Below are 12,609 nucleotides of genomic sequence, written 5' to 3' on the forward strand. Positions count from 1 at the left end.
GATGTTCTGTGGTCGGTAGCGGTAGTAATTCCGATATTTCATCAAATAATTCAAGTAAAACTCGTATATTTACTCATATCAGCACTGTCGTCTTCGATGACTCGTAACTCAATGAACCATGCACAAAACCACACTGACGATTCAACACTTACTGGAAAAATTGATTTCACCTAATACGATGATCACAACGATGAATAAATAATGTGGAATTGTCTGATTGTTGGCTCTTCTTTTGCGACTATGATAAATCGTCGGCTTTATTTCATTTTCATATAAAACGCAGTGTTTGCTGTGTAATTTAGTTTGTAATTTATTGTGCGGGTATTCGAATATTGCTGTGATCTTTTGAACTATTTGAAAATGCTGATGAGATGATGCTGCACATTAGAATGTATTGCCTCGTGTGATTTGCCAGTAAAACATTGAAGAGGAACAAAGAGCAATTTAATTCTTTGCATTGGAATGATTTGCTGCTGCTGCAGCCGCCTGGCACCTTCAATTACCGGCGATGTATGTAGGTTTTAGCTCGTTCGTTCAATCCTGCAAAAATGGAATTTTTTCTCCATGCATATGCACATGCACAGAAAGACCAATTTCTCGCTTTTGAAAAGGCTCTCGCAAAGAATTGCAATGTGCGAATGTATCGAAGCCGGATCAGTAAAATGAGCAAGTGTTTCGTTTCAGTGCCTCAAAGTCATAGCCGACTCTGTGGGCAAAAAGTAAAATCGTCGCTTCTCTCTGTCTATCGACAATCTCATTGGATGCTGATAAATAGTTACAGCCACTGTCGATCCAAAGTATTTTTTGGTTTTAAAACTCGTCTTACCTGTATTCCAATACCTTATGATCCAGTTATATCCATGAAACAAAACGGCGCATGAACAACAACAACTGAATTCAGAAGATGAAGAAAAAGCAGCACACACACACATCGAATGCACTTGTCTTTGCTCTACGCCATTGGACTGCAATCGGAATCCATTCTTTTTTTTCGTTGCTGTTGCTGTTGTTATTCTGCTTGCCTCGCTTCGCCTCTCATACATTGAAATTTATAGAATAATTTCATGAATGGTTTTTTTTTCGCTTTGTCTCTTCTGCACTCGTTGTAATCGAATGACAGATTTCAAGTTCTTTGTTGACAATTAAGTTTAGTGTTGCAACATAAATCTGGTTCGGAATAGAGGTTTTTGACTCACAAAATATATGGTGAATCGATATACTCACTTGCCTTGCGACACCGGTTCGCAACGACAGCATCAACTCACAGCGCACACAAATTAAATAAACGAACGAACGAATGGAAAAAAAAATATACGTATTCATCTCGCAACCCAAACCGTTCACAAAAAAAAAATGTGTTCACGTTGGAATATGAACTTGGCGAAATGAATGGTCTTAAACAAAAAATTTATATGCGACTTCCGATCAATTCGCAATCATTTGAATGAATCAATTTTGTAATGGTTTTGTTTGTTTTTCTTTTCTTTGGGTGTTTTTTTTTTCAGAGAGGACATGGAAAAAGTGAACATAAAATTTCATGATAACTATACGGTTACTTATCAACATAAGAAGATTCTACAATTTGTGCCTGAACTAAGTATTGACAGAAATCTTCGTGTTATGACACCAAATATCCCCTTACTGGTATGCAATCAATGAAAAACACATTCTTTTCTTGCTTTTTCTTTTCCTGTTTCGATCGGTTGATCTTGAACAGAAAAACCCATAAACATTTACATTCATTTAAATCGCATTACAATAATATCGATTTTTCCATTCCATCAATTTCCATATGAATAGACGTTATCGTCGCAAACGAATAAAATTGGTGCAATACTTGGAGCCGGCGTATCATTTGCGCTAACGATGACGAGGCTACTGTACGGGCCGAAGTTTCAACCTTTCATATCGGTGTCGGTTAACGAACTCCTATTTGGGTACGAAGATACGCTGGTGAATATGGCGCACACATTTTATCCGCGCAATATTCGACCAGACATGTCAAAAATGGGCCTGCTACTTGGCGTAAGTATCATCACACATTCGAATGACTAATTGAAACAAATATCAATAAACCACTCGATTTAATGGTTCTTCTTGATGGATAACAACTTCAAAAATGAATATTTGATGCGTTGATATATTGCATACGTTCAGGCGCATGATGGGTTTGCTTCGATGAAATACGAATCGTCTAATTTTACCTTTTTTTTCTCTTCTGCAGCGCAACGGAACCTTAACCGAAGTCTCCACAATCAACACTGGTCACAATGGTATGGAAAAGTTTGGTTATTTGGATCAGTTGAATGGACAGAACTCGTTACCATTTTGGGATAGTGAACCATGCACCGATATTACCGCATCCGAAGGATCCTTCTTTCCACCCAGAGAATACACGAAATCCGACATTAGATACGTTTACGATAAGGATTTGTGCCGCATTTTACCTCTTGAATTCCGTAACACCGTCTACAAGGATGGTAAGTGACAATCAATTAATTTGTTGATATATTCTTGTTGTTTAGCTCGGCTCTTTGTTTTACTCGAACCTTACGAATTGCTTCGCAATTTGCAAAAGTCCTGAGAGTTTGAAATGAAAATGTTTGAAATAACCAATCGAATGTTATTGTTTCACAGGCATTCCAGCTGATCTTTACGGCACACCCGATAACATCTACGGTGATTCGGCAAACAATCCGAATAATTCATGCTTTGATACTGAAGATTACAAGGCAGCAAGAGGACTTCAGAACATTAGCCCGTGTCAATACAGTAAGTTTTCTTGTTTTCCACCAAATTTAGTTCCCTTTCGATGTAATTTCATTAATAAAATTGAAATATTTTCTTGAATCCATCAGGCGCTCCAGTGTACATATCAAATCCACATTTCTATTTGGCCGACCCAGCACTTTTGGATGCTGTCGATGGTTTGAAACCGAATCAAAGCCAACACGAAACCTATTTCAAAATTCAACCGGTGAGTAGCTTATTTCACGCATTTTCCATTAGATCTCTTGATTGTTTTCCTTTTGTTCCGTTTATTGAACATTGTTTACTCATCTGAAACCTTTTCAATTGATTTTCATACAGAAATTGGGCGTACCATTGGAAGGAAAAGTGCGAGTTCAATTGAACTTGAAAGTTGACCAATCGATTTACATAAATTCATTGAAGAATTTCCGCAGCTTTATGTTCCCCATCATTTGGGTCGAAGAGGTAGGCTTTCACTTTGGTTTCATTTCTTTTCGTTTGATTTTTCAGAATTTCCAAAAATTCTTCGTTTTTGTGAACTGAAAGAGAAGATGCGTTAAATTGACCATGTATGATTTCCATTGAAAATATAGGGTATTGCCGAGTTAACGCCATCAATACGTCGCTGGATCTATTTGGCAACGGTGTTTGGTCCGGCTGCATTGCCAATTCTATCGTACAGTATGATTTTGGCCGGTTCATTTATGTTAATGTTCATCTTTGTGCGTGCCTACAAAAATTTTGTCTTCCATTCGGATCCAACGGTGGAATTGTTGGAAATGGGGCGACGATCATTGCGCCGTGGCAGCAGCCTTTTGGTTCAACATCAACACCGAATAATGATGCACCATCATCAACGTGACAGTTATATGCTACTTAAAACCAACACAAACGACATCGATCTGTTGACATAGTGAAACCAATACTTTCCTATATCATTGTAATTGACACAACTTCTGTTGATAATTACCGTGTAGAATGTATACACTTAATTTAATTTCCTAGCTTAGAAGAGAAAAAAAAAACGGAAGAAGAAAATGTAAAAGAAATTCCATGATCCAATAGAAAACGAACAAAAAGACTTGTTTGCCTCTCGATTTATTATATTGACAGTGACTGCCATTGATTTTGCGCTAAACATTCCGAAAAGCTATCATGTCTATTCAATATTTATAGAATATCGCAGCATTTGAAACACTGGTGATTGGTCATTTTCAGTTGACCAATGGGGTATACCAACACTTGTCACAAAAATAAATTAAGCCAAAATCGTTGCAAAAATGTCTCAAACAAAATTCACACGAAACAAATGCAAGAAGAAGAAAAATTGAATATGAAGAAGACGAAATTACCAACCAATTTTGTGAAGTAGCAAAAATGTCCTTGGAACAGTAGATATAGGCATCCTAGGCATTAGACACATACGATGTTTCGGAAAACCATTCAAATTTTGAAATTGTGATCGTTTTAGCTTAATTAAAACCGTAGTTTTTAGAAGAAAAAGGAGAATAGACGCGGAATCGCGCGATGGGAGCATGGCTTTTATGGTCCATTCAAAGCCAAATTAATGTTTAAAATTGTGTGCTAAAAATTATTATTATTATTATTTGTATAATTAAATATTTTAACGTAGGTTTATTTAATGTTTGTTTGCCATGTCATGTAAATCATTTTAGATGTTTAGCCTTATTTAATAGTAAATTGTGAGGAGTGAAATTGGGAGGAGAAGCTATGGCCACACTATATTGTGCAGGTTTATATAAATGGACTCCATTTTCCATTGATGCGTGGCTATGAAGAAGATTAAAAAAAAAATAACGATTGTTTCTTGTTGATCAGTCTGTGGATTCTTGGCTCAGTCAGTTATCACATAGCAGTTAGCTCAATCGCGTTAAGCCTACTCTCAGAATTCAAAGGAGGCAAACTAAAAAACATATAGTGTAAAACATCAAATTACCCACTGTTTTTTGCCATTGTAGGCAAAATGTCAGTTTACCTCCACCGTATTAAAATTGTCGGCAAAATGTCATTTTACCTACATTTTTGGTGGAACGCTGTTCCATTGTATTCACAATGTAGGTAAAATGACATTTTGCCGACAATTTTAATACGGTGGAGGTAAACTGACATTTTGCCTACAATGGCAAAAAACAGTGGGTAATTTGATGTTTTACACTATATGTTTTTTAGTTTGCCTCCTTTGAATTCTGAGAGTATAAAGTGCAATTTTCTTCTGTTGTCTATCAATGCAAAGATGAAAACGGGGTGGAGAAGGTAGATGGAATAAAAGCAAATTAATCAAACAGAAGAAACAGAAAACAAAAAAAAAACAGTCCAAAAATGTACAGATACCTTTCATTTCAACTATATATTGTTTGTAGTTTGCCATCGAGTCGGCCATTTGCCATTTTGCAGCCACTTAGAATTGATGGTCGAACCATATAATTTTTACCCATTTATGAATCTCACTCAGGCTTCCATTTAGCAAAAATTTTCTTTGTTCGCAACACATATTGAACCGCGTCGTGTTATTTTTATGAATTGTTGCTGTTGAACAACGGAAGAAATGAAGACCAAAACTGAGAGAAAGGAGATAAATCACAAAATTACCGTCCACTGTAAATGCAATGCAATTTGAAATGTGTAAATAAATATAGATGTTTAAAAATAGTTTGATTTTATTTGTGGAAACGAAATTTTTTCTTTTAGCATTTCTTTTTGTTGGTATTTTTTTATACGAAATTGTTGTTCGGCTTAGCCAAAATTTTTATTATACATTTATTAATGTTTGAATGCTTTTGACCAAATTTAAAATGTGTGAATGATTTTCTTTTAGCTTTTAGAAACATTAGATTAGCAAGAAAAAAAAACATAAATAAATTTATTTAATTTTTGTGAAATGAACAAACAAAAATCCACACACAAACACACATACAACTTATTTAATAATGATGAACTATGAATTTAGTAGTAGGAAGTGAAACACAGAAAAATAAACACACACCCATTTGCATTGATGCAATCTCAATGATGAGTAAACGAAAATCCAATTTAATTTTTCGATAAACAGTTTCTCGAATATTGATTGTGCAAATCATATGTTATTTTTATCTAATTTAATCATTCCTGCGAAAAATAAAAATAAAAACGGAAAAAATTGAAAAATTTATCAATAAGCAAATAAAATAAATCAATAAATGAAGTTTAATTAAATTGATGCGCAGTTTTTGTTTAAGTTGTCGTTTCCAGCTTGAAATTCCATGTGGAAGTCCGTATCTATGCGAACAGATGAACATGATGCGAACGTAATGAATGATCGTCCTTTCATTTCGTGCTAATTGAGCGAAATATGACACGAACGACTTCAAGCAAATATATGTTAACGAGGTGCTCGAAAAATGTTAGCAATCGCCTTTGCTGTGCACCAGTAGCTTCTAATGTTTGATCCGGCACCGAGGAGGTCTGCAAATAAATTTGCTTGCTCTGTTTCGCTGGACAGCAGATTTGTTTTAAAGATACTTTCACTCAACTCTTATCGGTTTCTGTCAAAAGAATGTACTTACTATCGGCATAATCGTCAATTGGGGACAAATAATTTTGTTTATTTGTGATGGAACACCTCGCGTGCCATCCTCCATTTGTATTGGTTTTACATTGAACTCGGTTAACTCGTACGGTGCTTGTGCACTTATCTGCTGTGAGTACATGATTTTGTACCCTAAAACGGATATCCGTTTTCCGTTTCCGGAATCACAATGTGTGTGAATTGCATTAAATAGTAATGCGCCATCTATGTCATGATGCTTTTGTTCGTATAAGTCCATATGCATTCAATTTGATTGCTCAAAAAACGTTCAAAACCATTGGTAGGCGGCCAAATTTTATTTGGTGCCTTCAGAATTTCAAATTTTCATAAACTATTGAAAATATTATAAATTATTGAATTATTTTCCATTACAGATGGTCATCAGTTGATTGAGTTATTTAGTGAAAAATTTGAAGATCTTAAATACAACGTAATATGCGAATATATTGTTCAGTGGGGTTCATGGTGAGGTGCATGGAGCTACGAAGAGAGAACAAATAAGGAATCGCTTAAGGTTGTTTTGAATATAAAGAAAATCCACAATGCAATACTGATATCGACACGTACACAAAATGATATAAATCCACAAGAAATCATAGCAATTGCTTGCAATAATGACGCGACAGAGCAAGAAATAACAACAGATGAGCTCGAAGTTTCCTTTACATTGACTGATAGCGTTACGACATCTAATTCGATGCAAGTTTCGGGTGAATTTGGTGCAAGGATTCAAGTTAGTGGTAACACTCCGTTTTTTTCCGTCGAAGTTGAAGCGTCATTTAAAAGAACAAATACAAATGAAGAAAGCAAAAGTGAAACAAGAGAATAGAATAGAGAAGAAAAAGTGAAATACTTGGCGCAAAAAGTCAAAGTACCAGGCGAGTCCATGACAAGAGTTTTCAGTAGAACATCCATCGACACTGATATCAAAATTTTTTTATTTGATTTTGAAATTGATACAAATTTAATTTCGGCATGTGGTATGACATAGTTAACCAGATAAATAGAAATCACGTTGTCAAATATCACCACGAGGTACGGATTGTTAATCGAACAAATTTTACTACTTGGTCAGATTTGACTGAGGGAAGAACTAAAATTAAGTTTGTTATAACCAACGTTCCGATAGAAATTCGAAAAAGCCGCTATGTTAAACTAGTTTCATTTGATAAACCAGGAAAAATTGACCGTTCTAAGTGTCCTTAACATACTTGGTCCGAATATAAAAGACAGTTTTTTTTTATTAATTGTTTACCAAGATCTATGTTATTTCTTCATTTATTATTCGTAAAAATGGCTCAATACATTTAATAACGGTGAAGCAGACTGCTTTGTTGATGCTTTGGTAATATCATACATATGTGTATAAAAATACGGCTAAACATTTGACGTAAGTTTTAGCGAGATAGCATGAGTTTTCGGCATCCGATTCGAAAAAATTCTCCGTCAATGTTACACTTTAAAAAAATCTTTCGTTTGTATTTCATTTAAACCTCTAATGCATACAACCGCCTCTAGACGGGCAACATTTGAACGCCTGTAGAACGTAAACCGTACATCGGATCACTTTGTTTCAAAGGGAATTTTTATTTGTCAATGTTGTCTCTTCATTTTTTGGCAATAATTGTCTATGAAGTGTGATTGTAAAGTTATAAATAAAAATGTGTGCAAAAACAAAAATTTGACAAAATAAATTATTCGAACTCGAAATTAGACACATTTTTGACACTTTTAAACAATAAATTTGATTGTTCTCTGATTTATGTCAATCACATTTCCTGACTCAACCATGAGGAATCAAGGATAATGAATTTTGATTATCTATGGCCAAAAAACAACCAAGTACCAGTATTATTTAAGTGGTAGTACTCTTTGAATAAGTCTCACTTTTGCCCTATCTCGTTCAACCGTATTTTGCATTTCGATCAAAATTAAATTATGTTTTTTTTTCTTTTTTTTTCTAAGAAGTTTTTGTCATACGGAGTCTATAAAAAATCTTGGAGTCTAAAATCTAGTCTATTGCCTTGATGCTCCTGCATTTTTGTTGCATTCCCGATTATCATCCCAAGGAACAATTGTTAACGCAAATACATCCATTACCAAGCGTATGTAAACGGTTGAATTTGGGCCCGCATTTGGGTGTAGTTTCAGTCATTTTTAACGTCACAATGGAAGTAGAAAAAGAGCAGTAAAAACAAATCAATTAGAATGATATAAAAACGATTATGAATCAATATTCAATATGCTAATAAATAGTGATACTCACCTACAGGAATTATCCTGTACTCTACCTACATCTATATAGACTATAGAATATAGATAGCCATCGATATCTGGTATCGATGATGTCTGGGAGACTAAGACCTCAACCAACTACAAATAACATACTGTTACATAAATTCTTTTGAAAAATAAAACATAAATTGCGGCTCCATTGATATTAATGAATGTTGAAGTTGACTCGGAATCGAGTTGGATACACGAGGTGTTGACGTGTGAACGCATCATGCAGCCGATGTCCAAAGAGTTCGCAATGCCCTGAAACAAAGAGAAAAAAAACACACACACATTACTATTGCATCAATTTTAATTCAATGAGTAACATACCTCTGTACAAGATCAATTTTGCAGCCGAAATGTCACGTTGCCAAACTGTCTTCAGTACTGGAGAGTCGTCAACAGGGTCTTCGGGCACATATTCATCTGTGTACTCGATGATACCGAGTTCAGCGTCGTGAATGATTACACCTCTGCGCTCTTCAACATTGTCATCCATACCGTTTGCCGCGTTTTGTTGCCAGTTTTTACGGTAGCAAATCACCTTAGACACAAAACCACGGGGTTGATTTGGATTCTGCACTGCTGCTTGTCGCATCGCTCGTCGCTCTGATCGTAACTTCCGCTTGCTCTTTGCCGCTACAATTTTCTCTGGTAGCTTCATTCCATCAGGCCAATCATCTTGATCGGGCATACACCATTCACACACCTTGACACGATCGTTCAATGTACTCAATGGAAATGGTTCGAAACATCTGGCACACAATCGTGATGATCTGGCTTCGTTCACAAATCGTATGACATTGCCTTCCATTTTCTTGAAACTCTTCACCAATTTCCGCACGCCCGGGCATCGAACGTGTTTCTTGATCTGTATTGGTGAATTTGCAGGTGGTTGGGAAGCTCCAATGTTAATGATGCATCGTTTGCGATTTGTCTGTTGAGCAACAACAAAAACATTCAATTTTTTCAAAAGAAACAAAAATTCAATCGTAAATTCTTACCAGCATTGCGGCCACCTTGTCACTGACACGATTGGACTCGATGTAATGATCAAAACTTAAACGTGTGTACTTTTTGGTTGTGTACACTGCAATGGCTTTCTTCATGATGGTCAATCGATGCCGTATGTAGTCACGCCAATTGCTTCCTTTTGGTGATGGCATTCGGTCATATCGCACACGGTTGTTTCGATCACTCTCTTCGAACTGCCCAAAGGCACGAGTCCATCGCTCTCTCTTTTCTTTACGCACTCCTTCTTCGGTCCCATAATGATACTTCTTGCTGTTGATTGTGAAGTTCATCTGTGAGATGGAAACAAAAATCGAACAATAAAAATTAAACAATGAAATGGATTCACATGACACAATCACAATAGAATGCATTCAATCGCTAACATACCTCTTTGCCATTATGAATTCGCTCTTTGTCATTATTAATCCGTCGCCTAACGGTTGCATTCCACGTCTTCATGCCCCAATCAATGCCCAATTCATAGACATAGAAGCCATCAGAGTACCGTTTACGCACCAAACCATCTTCCACTAACTTGTCGACTACGGTTTTCTTCACTGAGTACAGAATCGATGCCGATACACCATCGCTGAGAATATGTTCGAATTTTTTGTTTGCTTTCAACACTCGATTGATTTTCTCCATGTTAAAAATCATATTGAAATAATACGCTTTATTTGATTTTGACGTGACGTGGCCCACTGTATGTTGCCGACCATATTCATCACGCGGAATGGTACCGGTTTCGCACATCATACGATACAAAACATCAGCGTCTATTCTCACTGCCTTTCGCGTGTGATGACAGATTGGGATGACCACCAAATTCTTGATGTTTGGCAACGCAATGACTTGCACGATGTTGTCGTGGTGTTGTTCAACCCAGTTGAGGTGCGTTTCGATTTCCAATTGCATGATCAACCACATTGGCAATGATGAAAACCATGTATCTTCGTCTTTGGTGAATTTGGCGATATCATCGTCAGCTGGTCCACGAATGTCTCGAACGTAACGCAACAATCGATCTCGTTTGGCCAAGCGATTAGCATCACCTCTTGTTGCGTCATATCGTTTGATTGCCCATGACACTGCATTTGCCACATCTCGTTCATCGTATGTGTCCGGTAGGCCACGAATCCGGTTAGTGTAGTTCTGTCTGAATGCCTTCAATCTCAAGAAATACCGCAATCGTTTCTGTGCATGTGTATCCAAATTCGTCTTCACATTACGGCCATATTGTTGGAACAAATATTTCATCAAGTTGCCGAAGTAATCATTGTTTGGCCATGCGGAGCGATTCTCGATGTCCACATTCTCAAAGCAATGCCGGAACCATGGATCCATAATGAAATCGTCTTCCTTGTAGCGCCGCAACACAGCATAGAAGCAATTTTCGATGATGTGCATTCCATCGCCATCGTCGAAATATTCCCAATTGCCGGTGATGATGGCCTGTTCAGTGGCAGCTCTGACTTTGTTGAGGAATAAAAGCGACGCCAATTCAGATATTTCGGTGCATTTTATGCTGGTTTTTGTGATCCATGGCAGAATACGATCACGATATTCCGGTCGAACAATACTAGTGGCGGCCAACTTGATTGCAAAGTATGCTTTCTCCTCCTTTTGCTTGCCATCTTCAACTTTCCGCGGTTTCGACCTATTGCCACGAATGGTATGTGCCCCTATCCTTTTTCTGCCCATTATTGAACCCTGAAAAAATGGAATGAAAACACAACAATTACTTTAGAACGTACTAGAAATGATTTTTTGTTGCTTCTAAATTACTTAATTTGAATGAAAAACGAAAAAAACAATCACTGTAAATCGAACAGTATTCACAACAAATGACTTGCCTTTCCAAATGCTCAGATCAATGTGAATGTGCAACCGGCATCAGTTTGACACATCAAGCTGAATTTGGTTGTGACACGAACACCGCACACCGTGATAAAATATCGAAACGCTCACGATATTTCGACAGCAGATTTCTTCCACAGGCTACGGATCAAAACTGTAAACAAACAAAAAAAACACACAACAATCGATGGTTTGTTGATTTCGAAAATCACATGCACACGGTGGTATTGTTTGGTTCGATCACTCGTTCGATGTCACAACGATAACAATTCAAATGACTTACCCTTTTTCCCTTTTGCTGGCTGTTCAATATGAATTTAGTCGAACGAAGCAAAGATTCATATTTCATGACATGGTGAAATTGTGAACGGCGGTTTGTTTATAATAACAAACTTCAAAATGAACCAACACTAATAGCGGGAATATTCACTACATTAGTTTTGCCTGCCATCTCTGGACAATTTAAAACGTAATCGTTGAAAATCAGAAGAAATGAATTTGAAAATATACTCTCACCATTTAGTTCATTCTCTTTGGATCAATACATGAACAAAAACATGAACAATTTAAATCATAGAATTTTATACTATTTTTGTGAACACTATTAATTGATACATAATTCTTTTCTCTTTAATTTAAAATCTAACATTTTCTCGTTCCCAATATTCATACAGTTGGTTTACACTGAAATTTCAGTCGATTTTGACGGAAAAAAAGTCTGAAAACGTTACATCTTTTAACGTTAAAAATGACTAAATTGCGTTACATGAATGTTTCTTGGGATGTCAACCGCCAAATTCATCGATTTTGGAGCGGATCACTGTGACAGATAATTGAAATGCGACGTCTTATCACTATTTTATTTACAGATTGTTTACAATTTACATTGTACTTATTGTTCCATTTTTAACATTTAAATTGACAAAATAGCTTTGTTCTTTTTTTGAAGAGACCGACTGGTACTTTTGTGCTTTTATATAAAATGGTGATTTTGTACAAAACTCTTGTTTTTTGTTGTTAAATTTTCAGTGCGAAATATCCTAATACTAAATAGAATAAGCGAAAACAAAGTCATTTCATTCAATTGGGAAGCCTTATTTACTCATCATTTACAAACACGGAAC

General features: G+C 36.2%; 2 protein-coding genes across 4 annotated transcripts in view; one reads left to right on the forward strand and one right to left on the reverse strand.

The window, feature by feature from the left end:
- The window catches only part of LOC129577780 (scavenger receptor class B member 1), a 56,252-nt gene extending 52,174 nt beyond the window's left edge, over positions 1-4,078 (forward strand). For all 3 annotated transcript variants that reach the window (XM_055465351.1, XM_055465350.1, XM_055465352.1), the window contains exons 5-11: positions 1,506-1,644; positions 1,801-2,025; positions 2,225-2,480; positions 2,638-2,772; positions 2,859-2,977; positions 3,091-3,216; positions 3,345-4,078. In XM_055465351.1, coding sequence (XP_055321326.1) covers positions 1,506-1,644; positions 1,801-2,025; positions 2,225-2,480; positions 2,638-2,772; positions 2,859-2,977; positions 3,091-3,216; positions 3,345-3,665 — 1,321 coding nt within the window. In that variant the 3' untranslated portion in view covers positions 3,666-4,078. The remainder of the gene's footprint in view (positions 1-1,505; positions 1,645-1,800; positions 2,026-2,224; positions 2,481-2,637; positions 2,773-2,858; positions 2,978-3,090; positions 3,217-3,344) is intronic.
- A 4,639-nt stretch (positions 4,079-8,717) lies between these two features.
- LOC129578286 (uncharacterized) lies at positions 8,718-12,252 on the reverse strand. Its single transcript, XM_055466592.1, has 6 exons — positions 11,769-12,252; positions 11,482-11,639; positions 10,016-11,338; positions 9,619-9,918; positions 8,945-9,551; positions 8,718-8,875 (listed from the first exon to the last, which is right to left on the reverse strand). The coding sequence occupies exons 3-6, from the start codon at positions 11,327-11,329 to the stop codon at positions 8,778-8,780; spliced, it is 2,319 nt and encodes a 772-aa protein (XP_055322567.1). The 5' UTR covers positions 11,330-11,338; positions 11,482-11,639; positions 11,769-12,252; the 3' UTR covers positions 8,718-8,777.
- Positions 12,253-12,609: the final 357 nt, after the last annotated feature.

This window comes from Sitodiplosis mosellana, unplaced genomic scaffold (assembly GCF_009176505.1).
Source record: "Sitodiplosis mosellana isolate CC-2019 unplaced genomic scaffold, AAFC_SMos_1.0 Smas_scaffold_6226, whole genome shotgun sequence".
NCBI lineage: Eukaryota > Metazoa > Arthropoda > Insecta > Diptera > Cecidomyiidae > Sitodiplosis > Sitodiplosis mosellana.

Bases quoted from the DNA above. Each gene is read 5' to 3' on its own strand.
- LOC129578286 (XM_055466592.1), bottom strand. From the start codon at position 11,329: ATGGGCAGAAAAAGGATAGGGGCACATACCATTCGTGGCAATAGGTCG. The intron at 9,919-10,015 runs GTATGTTAGCGA...TCCATCTCACAG, and splicing joins GAATTCATAATGGCAAAGAG to ATGAACTTCACAATCAACAG. The intron at 8,876-8,944 runs GTATGTTACTCA...TCTTTGTTTCAG, and splicing joins AAAATTGATCTTGTACAGAG to GGCATTGCGAACTCTTTGGA.